Source organism: Saccostrea cucullata, unplaced genomic scaffold, assembly GCF_032062105.1.
Source record: "Saccostrea cucullata isolate Sc308-1 unplaced genomic scaffold, CSIRO_AGI_Scuc_v1 ctg3762, whole genome shotgun sequence".
In the NCBI taxonomy this organism is placed as follows: Eukaryota; Metazoa; Mollusca; class Bivalvia; order Ostreida; family Ostreidae; genus Saccostrea; species Saccostrea cuccullata.
This window is the reverse complement of record NW_026932675.1, coordinates 42,501-53,010: the sequence shown is the minus strand read 5'-3', so window position 1 is coordinate 53,010 and position 10,510 is coordinate 42,501. Positions and strand designations below refer to the sequence as shown.

General features: G+C 35.8%; 2 protein-coding genes across 2 annotated transcripts in view; both read right to left on the bottom strand.

The window, feature by feature from the left end:
- Positions 1-5,765: 5,765 nt before the first annotated feature.
- LOC134235763 (dihydropyrimidine dehydrogenase [NADP(+)]-like) overlaps positions 5,766-10,510 on the bottom strand; it is a 46,818-nt gene continuing 42,073 nt past the window's right edge. The window contains exon 14 of the transcript XR_009985477.1: positions 5,766-5,877. The gene's annotated coding sequence lies outside the window, so the exon portion shown is untranslated. The remainder of the gene's footprint in view (positions 5,878-10,510) is intronic.
- The window catches only part of LOC134235762 (dihydropyrimidine dehydrogenase [NADP(+)]-like), a 19,971-nt gene continuing 15,344 nt past the window's right edge, over positions 5,884-10,510 (bottom strand). The window contains 11 exon segments of the mRNA XM_062717908.1: positions 5,884-6,138; positions 6,332-6,443; positions 6,625-6,648; positions 6,650-6,712; positions 7,118-7,264; positions 7,484-7,663; positions 8,190-8,452; positions 8,674-8,794; positions 8,906-8,991; positions 9,228-9,290; positions 9,425-9,593. Of these exon segments, the coding sequence (XP_062573892.1) occupies positions 5,996-6,138; positions 6,332-6,443; positions 6,625-6,648; positions 6,650-6,712; positions 7,118-7,264; positions 7,484-7,663; positions 8,190-8,452; positions 8,674-8,794; positions 8,906-8,991; positions 9,228-9,290; positions 9,425-9,593 (1,371 nt within the window). The 3' untranslated portion in view covers positions 5,884-5,995.

Genomic DNA, 10,510 nt, shown 5'->3' with positions numbered 1-10,510 from the left:
ATAATCCAGTGAAATAACAAATTCTCAGCTGATCCTGAAAAAAAATCATACAATACAGTGATACACAATTGACCTCACTTTACAATGTAAGTAAAGCAATAATTTAGAGACAAAAGGCACAGAAATGTAAAAGATACCATGTATTTTATCAAAATTTAGTGAACATTTTTCTGATTTAAATTCAATTATAAAATGACCCATCATAGGAATATTAAATGCACGTTAGTTACATGCAGGTTATAAAACTGTAAATCACATGAAATGAGGATAAATACAGTATTTACATTCAAAACAGAACTTTACATATGATAATTATGATTAAATGCAAAGATGAATCTTAATAGGAAATGTAAACAAAAATAATACAAACTTACCTGTGGAATATGTCTGTCAGAAAGGAGATTTCACAAATGAACGCGGTCTCAACATTCACATGGCAAGAATGCTTCACTGATCAGGATGTTTACTTCAGTGGTCAATCAGATCCTTTGATCCGCTCTCATTAATCGCTACTTGTTTCGCGATCTATGTGCGCGGATCAAAGGATCTGCGCACTTGAAAAAAAAAATATCGGCTGGATTGTTTTTATTGGGGTGGACCCCCCCCCCCCTCTTGACAAACAGGATCTGCGCCTGTACAGATATGAATTATATAGGACAGAAAAGATAAATGCACTAAGGAACAGGACTTTAACAATTTATAATCTACACTATCAGTAGTACAAGCAGGATAATCAAGGTTGGTACTTTTTGCGCAAGGTAGATGATGATATTGGGGGGGGGGGGGTATCGATATCATTAACTCATGAAGTTTCGGTCAAAAACTCACAAGATTTTGGTAACTTGTTGATTAAACATGAATTAAAAATGTTTGATAATAAATCTGGAAAACATATTCGAAAGGAAAGTTTTAATTTTATTCAAAAGTTTTACTATGCGTTTCTTTTTCCTCTCAGTATAGTTGAAACCGTATAAGAAATTCAGGGGCGGATCCAGCAATTTTCGAAAGGTCGATGCCCCAGCACTCATGCATAGAATCACAACAGGACCTCTTGAAGTCCGTAACTACATATAGTTATAAGAAAGGGGGCTCCAAAAACAGTTGAAAAGCAAAAAAAAAACAAAAAAACACACACTCTAAGTCCTTCTGTGGGGGTAGAGGGGGCTTTCTGTAACTTTTCTCTTCGGACTGCATTATATACTTTCATGTAATGCTTGAATCTGCGTATTTTCCGGCAATAAAAACTGTGGAAGGAGCTTCCAAATCAAAATATTAATTAAAAATACAGCAAAAGATTACTCTCAGAAAAAATAAATACCCTCTATCTGCATTTTTCTTTGCATGTTATTTATGAGTGGTCGGAACTCTTAGCCGGGGTTGGGAAGGTACACAGAGGAAGGTACGCGCAAATCTACAGATCTACAGAACAGACCGGACAAAGATTTTCCATTTTTTCAAAATATTAGACTTATTCTATATTTATACAGAAATTTTTCCAACCACCGGTACACCCCTCCCCCCTCTGGATCCGTCAATGAAATTTACGCTATAAGGCTAAAAGGATGAGACTTAATTGTACTCCTGTACAAGATGTGGTGGCATCTTTGCCTAGCTGCAGATCTGTAGCGTTATGGTTTTATATATTTGTCTTTGACCATAACGCTACAGATCCTGTAATGCAAAAAAGGTGCAATTTACGGCGCAATATTTTTTGCGCGCTTTTGGGGAGAATTTCTCCACTTTCAAGCATTGGCCAATCAATTACCTTTCACTCTTTAATTCTAGACACATTCTGTAGCCAATATGTATATTTTGTACATCTCCCAACCCTTTATACTCGTCTGTACAAGTGATAAACTCGCTTGATTAAAATTATTTGTTAGATTGCTGAAAATTCACTTCTAGCGATTTTATTGCCTGTAGAGACAATTACAAATGGTTGAAAGGTGGATAAAATATACATATTGGCTACAGAATGTGTCTAGAATTAGGGAGTGAAAGGTAGTTGATTGACCAATGCTTGAAAGTGGAGAAATTCTCCCCAAAAGCGCGCAAAAAATATTGCGCCGTAAATTGCACCTATTTTGCAATACAGGATCTGTAGCGTTATGGTCAAAGACAAATATATAAAACCATAACGCTACAGATCTGCAGCTAATCTTTGCCATGGTATGCGCAGTAGACCTTGTCCCGTGTGCATTTTGCCTAATTTCTCCGAGTCCGAAAATAGTATCGCCCAAACCTGGAGTTATCGCTGTCCTACATTCCTTCACTTTATTTTTAAGCCCCACCCCCCAAAAAAAACACACATGGATATACACATCTTGCCTTAATTTTTTTTCTTTATGAATATTTTAAAGTACTCAAGCCATTCCCTTAAATATACACAGGGTCAATCTAATAGCTAAAATGGGTATAAAATGTACTATATACCGGTTAGGTAGTATATGATCCCTTATTATATACAAATAATTTCGATACCGATAATATATTCTTTAATACATTCCGAGGTTTACCAATTAGATCCTGATATATAATTTCGCATGATTTACGTTCCTATGATAGTACAAAAATAATGATGACGTAGAAAAACTTGCGCGCCATCCATCTAGCGTTAATTTAGGTAATACATGTACATGTTTTTTGCGCGCAATCTAGCGACAATTCAGTGAATAATTGTTGGTTTTGCATTGGTGATTGTTGGTTTCGCATCGGAGTCTGTTGATTTTGCAAACGAGTCTGTTGATTTTGTTTTTAAGGTTGTCTGTTTTGTATTTCATTATGTTTATAAAATTAGTAACTGTTGTTAGTTTTGCATAAACGTCTTTTTTACCCTTTCCGCCGCCCATACTGTCCCTTTGAAACTTTTAAATAGTCTTCTTGAAAAGACTAAGAAACATCCAATTTTAGATTCCTCGTCACCTGAATATAGGCTCGATTCTGTGATTATAGATATTGCATATCATAGGCTTTTTACACCCGCACATTTCACGGAAGAAAATGCAGCTAAAACAATCCGTCTTTTCCTTAAACTTCAATATGCCAATAAAGGAATTGACGCGGTTAATATAAGTAATATTCTTTGTCACAAAAGGGTCCAGTCTTGTATTACATCATATTTCAAGTTGAAGATTAATTACACCTTGTATTTCCTACAAATATGCATCGACCATTGCTTCCAAACTTTTCAATTACAAAAACACTTTACATGGCCTGGATATCAACTATCTGAAAAATAATCCCCCTTCGTGTTCATGTTCTTCTTCGCCCTATAACTATAGTCCTGCTGAACACGTTATTACAGGTGACGTAAAAATAGTTCGTAATGAGGACCTTAGATCACTTATTTTAAAAGGTCCTAAATATAGGGAACCCCGATCCTTCAACTGGCGTCGGAATTTCATAAATATTTTTATGGATTCTGTTGAAAATTACGCCAGACGATGGGCCAGATATGAAAAAGAAGACATTGACACCTTGTCAGAATGGATTAAATGTATCAGATCCATGTTAAAGTCACGTATTAGAAGATTGAGGGGTAAAATGAAAACATCTATCCTTCTGTGTTCAATAAACCAGAAGTGAAAAAAGAATTAGATAGATTACACGATCAGTACGTACTGGTTCCTGCTGACAAAGCAGGTAACAACATTGTCTTCGTTTGTAAGGCTCATTATATAAATTGCATTCTAGAAGAACCTGGATTTAATTTTACAAGTGGTAATCCTACTTACACTCATACTTCTCTTTCTAAGGAAGAAATTCTTCAAAATCACCTGTCAGTTTTGAATACTTTTAATATTCCACAGAGCCAAAATGAATTTGAACTACCTTACATATATTGGATTCCGAAACTTCATAAGAATCCTTACAAAGATACATTGCAGGTTCCAGTAAATGTTCAACCAAGCCTCTTTCGTTACTTCTCACTAAAATATTGACGGTAGTGAAAGAAAAACTTCAACTATATATTCAAGAAGTGGTGTAAATCAGATGTGGATACTTAAAAATTCTTAAGAACTTTTCGACAATTTGAAATCACAAGACTTTACAAAAATCAACAGCTTAAAAACTTACGACTTTTCAACTTTATACACAACAATTCCCCACGACAAATTAAAATCCAGGCTTTTTGATACCATTGACAGCTGCTTCTTCAACAAAAATGGAACTCGTAAATTTACTTACCTCGTCATTGGTATTTGAAAAATTATTTTGTTAAAACAGATTCTGATTGCACACGTAAGTACTCTGAAGTTAACATCAAGAAGATGCTTGAATTTCTGATTGACAATATCTATGTGGTTTTTGGAGACCAGTTATTCCAACTATCTATTGGAAAACCCATGGGTACAAATTGTGCTCCGTTATTAGCAGACTTATTTTTATATTCTTATGAAGCAGAATTTATGCAAAATCTTGTGCGTGAAAAGAAGAAAACACTTGCTGTGGCCTTCAACTCGACATTAAGATATATCGACGACGTATTTTCAATTTATAATGATAATTTCCATTCGCACGTCGACACGATATATCCTGGTGAGCTTGAGATAAAAGATACCACAGAGTCCGACACTTCTGCTTCATACTTGGATATTTTACTTGAAAAAGACACTAATGGTAATCTAACAACCAAGCTTTATGATAAACGTGATGACTTTAACTTTTCTATCGTCAACTTCCCTTACTTATGCAGCAATATACCTTCATCACCTGCATACGGAGTATATATACCGGTATATCAGTTGATTCGATACGCAAGTGCATGCTCTACATATGAACAATTTCTTAAACGAGGTAAATTATTGACAAGCAAGTTGATGAAACAAGAATATCAACAGTCTCGTTTAAAGTCATCAATTCGTAAATTCTATGGTCGATACAATGACCTTGTCAACAAATACAATTTATCATTGAATGAAATGCTGAATGTTTTTCATACCAATTATTAGTCCATTATTTATACACTGAATTGACGACGGATTTTTTCCGTTATTTCCTGATTATGACAACGAGAACACGGCGGGTGTGACCCGTCGACAGGGGATGCTCACTCCTCCATGGCACTTGATCCCACCTCTGATGTTTCGGAGGTCCGTGTTTGCTCTGCTCTTATTTTGTATATTGTTTAATGGACATTGAGATTGAATACTGTTCGTTATTTCCATATCCTTCTTTCAGCTTTTCTGGCCCAGTGGTTCTTGAGAAGAATATTTTTTAATGACCCCAACCTATTTTTGTTTTTTCTTGATTATCTCCCCTTGGAAGGGGTCTTTGCCCTTTATTTTAACAATTTAAGTTCCCTTTCACTCAAGGATGCTTTGTACCAAGTTTATTTAAAATTGGCCCAGTGGTTCTTGAGAAGAAGTTGAAAATGAGAAACTTTTCAAGACGGACGGACAGACAGACAGACGGACAGATGACGGACAACGGGTGATCAGAAAAGTTACATGAGCTTTCAGCTCAGGTGAGCTAAAAATGAATTGATTAATACTTATTCTTGGTCTGATATACTGCTAAGAATATTTTTATCGATCATTTTTTTCTATCTTACGTTTAAGGGCAGACTCCTCTAACTGCATTAAACTACCCAATGAATAGAACTCATGAGTGTGCAGTGTTTATGTAGAGCTTCCTCAAGTTCAAATGATATTTTTTACAAAGATTTTTTTCTTCGTATTTATACTTTGTATATAACAATAATGAACAAATAATGCTCATAATTTTGACCCCTCCCCCCCCCCCCCCCAAAAAATATAAATAAAATATGCAGCTTTCTGATGCGTAATGAAGTTTCAAGAACATGATGTTGTCTTTAACTACACATACAAATGTCAAAATTATTTTTTTCCAATTCATGATAAAATCTTAGACAACCTAGATTACAAAGTCAATTATCGACTAGACTTAACCACAAATTTAAATTCTTTATCATCTAGCACATCTTATATAAATGTGAGCCAAACTCATCAAATTTCCCTTTGAATAGGTTTGTTCAATTTGTCTCCAAGGTGACCCCTGGCATTAGGTTTTTCCCTGTGTTCAGGGGTATGCCTCGCTTTGGTATGTAAGAGGTTGTCCTGGGTACCATGGTGATGCAGTCAATAATTGGACACACAGACAGACACAAAGTGCAGGCTGTCAATCCTATACAATGTAAAATGAGACAGAACCAAGATAAAATTATGGTTAATTTTGTTTTTCTATTATTTCTTTAAATTCAAAGAGAATCCTTAAATTAACTAAATTAAAGAACACTGAATAGAAATAATTAATTCCCCCTCTCTCTCTCTCTCTAAATTCAGAGGTCAGATGGTTCTGGTTGACTTACCTGTGCAATCATCCGTGACTGTGGGAAGATGGGTCTTAGGATCAAACTTGATGGCCTGGTATCCAGAGTCATTACAAGTCATATAACACTTTCCACAGTTAATGCACATCTCCTAAAATTTGTATGGCAAAATTAAAATATATATTTATAGGAGAGGACTATCTAAGTTTTTTGGAATTTGTGTCTAAATCCCTTTGACATGTTGTCAATAAAATATATTCAAAACAAACAAAATATATAAAGCATACCTAAACAGTCCTGGTCCTTAAAAATTTATTTACATGAAGACAAACCTCATCAATTAAGGCCACCACTTAATTGTTCTTTGTTTTTCAGGTCTCCATAAGTTCCAATCCTGGACAAAGCCAGACCAATCACGTCCTAAATAAAGTGTACATATTTAATTATTTATACTAGGCATAATAAAAATAATTTGACAATATGTAAGTTTATTGCCAACATATTTTCAATTTGATTATAACAATTTTATCACATTCATTACTGGGGTAAATGGTCCTGAAGTCTCATTCACAGACAGAGATTTTTTTAAATCGAATTTCCGTTCGCTATTTCACTTTTTTTCTTTCCAAGCAATCAATGTCCTGCTGTATTAAAATCAAATAGAAAAATTGCAATATCTTATATACTAGTATGTTTCAACAATATTATTTTGACCAAGGATAAGAGTTCAGCACACCTTGACAATGGTTAAAGATACCCTGATAACGAGTACAGGTAAGAGCTGTACACAGGTTGAATATGAGTAGTGACAATAATTCTACAAACATTAACACTGGGTATAGGTTTCTTTGGAGCATTAGGAGGTCTCTGGAGTTCTGGCATATTCTCTTCGCTCAGCAGATCTTTCTTCTGGCAAATCTCGTCTTTCAGTGCCTCTCTCTTAGCCAAATATGGTCCAAAGGATGGGAGACTCTGAAGGAGAATAGATTTAGTTGAAAGTATCCCTACAGAGTAACATGTAACATTGCAAAATAGCAATCTTTTCAGGAAATTTGTAATTAAAAACATTTAAGGTTGTGGTACATTTTCTATAGCTTTCCGTACATCAATTCATCATTCTATTAATGACCTGCCTTTTAGATCCTTGACCTTCAGTGCCCACAATTGACCCACTACCTATAGGTGACTTACCTCTCCAATAATATTTTTGACCTTCAGTACAGGTTTTCCCAGTTGATGGGGTTCAGTAGGGGGACTCTGTCCATCCCAGTTGTGAAGTTCCTCAATACTCCTGAGGTAGAGGAGGGTCTTTAATCCTATGATGTAGTCCTCAATAATGGTGTACTCCTGGTTGTGAATGGCACTGCACACCTACAGCATTTAAAGAGAAAATATGTAGAGGAATATGAAGGTCTTAGAGAAGACCAGTGTATCTATTCACTGTTGGTAAAACCTAGCAGACATTAGCAAGAGTGCAAGTTTGGTAGTAAGCAGCCTTCGGAGAATCATTCGTACAAGTTTGGTCTGCACCACACAGTTCTTATATATTAACCAAGGAATGTGCCTTTTCACGTGTTAATGTGGTTATTCCTACAATATGTGAAACCTAAATGGTACAATATAACATACTACATGCTGTTTTGATCATTTAAAGGCATGGAAGTCTGTTCCAAAAACCTAAGATACCAAATCCGATGCCAACGGTATTACACTTTCTCCCAATTTTGTTGAGGTGAGCTTCAAATACTGCCCAAATCATGCATGTTGAGAAAAAAGACTTGAAAATACAAATACATGAACTATTTAATGAAACATGCAAAGATAACTGAGCTTATAACTGCATAACTATGAAAACACCATTTAGTGAGCGCAGTGCTTACGGTACCTCTAGTCTTACCTGTAAAACAGTGGCTCCTCCTTGTAAGAACTGTAACCCTGCCTCTGCTGAATCGATTCCCCCGGTGGCCAGAATAGGGAACCCTGGGAGCTCCCTGGCAATGGCTGTTACAGCCCTGAGAGTGATAGGTCTGATGGCATTACCAGACACGCCCCCATAGGTTGTGCGATGTTCCTTACCAACATTGGGCCAAGCAGAACCATTACTTTTGAGGCCCATCAGACCTGACACAGTGTTTGTAGCAGTCACCCCGTCAGCATTACCTGTAACACATCAAGTCTTTATATAATTACATTGTTCATCTTTTATAAAGTTTATAACATCCTAACATCTTTTTTCCATTGGTGCCTAGGTGGGGGCAAAAACCTTACTGGTACATGTATTCCAATCCATTCAAGACTTTTTTCACTTGTATATGCCTTTCTAACTTTTGAAGAAATAGAATTTGTGACTATTAGTATCTCATCACACAGTATTAAATCACCTTCTTTGGCCGCTTTGGCAATGGAGACAACACTGGTCACATTAGGGATCAGTTTGGCAAAGAATGGGATTTGAACCGCCTCTCTCACCCAGCGGCAGATGTTTCTAACCAACTCAGGATCCTGAAACAAAGGAAGTAAAGTCCACAGTTAATCACACAGACCAATTCTGTCAAGAGGAACTTTATTATCCAACAAAACATGGACAATTATTAGAAGAGATTGATTTCTCACCTGTCCACAGTCCAGTCCCATTCCTCGTTCTCCCATACCATGGGGGCAAGAGAGATTTAACTCCAGTGCATCAGAACCAGCTTTTTATAATTAAAGTACAGAATATGTTTATATATTCTTAATCATTTTTTCTTTTTTAAATCAAACTCCAAAATTTAGACAAGTTCTGTTTTATAAAATATCATTGTGTATAAAAACCTGATAATAATCAGAGTAATGCAGTGTGCAATAAATTGCATCAGAAATGAAGTATGAATTCAAAGTTATAGACTGATGTCTAAAATCTACTTGTTAAAATCATTTTTATTTTTTTCGTTTAAATCGGCCATCTTGGCTAGCTCAGTCCCGTCCTCTTTGTTATAACTACACATGATACTAATACTGCCTATCACAATCTGTAACAGAAATGTTTATCTAAACATGTTTAGATTTCTGAAGTTCCAACAAGTTGAGGAAAGTCTGTTTAGGTTTGTGAAACACTTAGATGTTGAGGGGCATCTATTAATGTTTGTGAAGTACTTACATGTTGAGGGAAGTCCCGTTTGAGTTCTGTGATGCTCTGACACCAGCAGGCTTCTGTCTTCTCACTGATCAGTTCTATGTTGAGGTAGGCACCCTGTCCTGGTCCGTAGATATGACCTGAGGTTGTCCCCCTCACTATTCTTGAGGAAACATTTGTCACAATATCCTATTTAACAATATCATAATTAAACTTCAATGGAAAGCAATTTTAATGAAGACCCAAAGAAAATATAATATTTTCCCCCAAAAGCATATAGATATGACCTGAGGTTGTTCCCCTCACTATTCTTGAGGAAACATTTGTCATGATGTCCTGTTAAATAATATTGTAAGCTTCCTCAGCACCCTGTCAAATGCCAATCAGCTTACAGTGTTTCCATCCCGTGTAAATTTAGTTAATTTATATTTTATCAGGACTACTCATGACATCCGTCCACATATAAAAAAAAGGGGGGGGGGGGGCATCCTCCGCCCGTCGCATGTATTTAAACACCATAAATAATTTACTTCACATCCTTGTATATCATAACCAAGTTCCATTGCTCGTTTCAAATATTTCATTTAATAAAGACTTCAAAGTTCAATGAAATATAACAAAACAGTCAGTACATCTATGAGTATATAACAGCTGTATAATGTCCTAGCTTAACATCTCTGATCTAATAAAATACAGTGGATTGCGGTGTCCGTGCGGTGGAGAAATTATACGCTACTTAATTTGTATTAGTTTACATTGTTTTCTTATACCCAAGTCGCTAGTAATTTACAGTCAGTGATTTTGATGACGTTACGATCTTCGTGATGAAACTGGCGTTCGCTGCTCATATATATAACCTTCTATAAATGCTCACGTGATCACAACAACCAATGAATAATTGTCCTTTCTGGAGCCTCTCAGAACTACTTTACATACATTTTGTGTAATACAAAGAAAATAACATCGCTCAAAATGTCCTCTCTACATGTAAAGTGGGAGCTATAAATTCTATTCAATATACATAATAAAACAAGTTCAACAAACAATCTATAATAAAATGGACACACACAATCCATGGCGTAGTAATACCAAACAATAATGCAAAC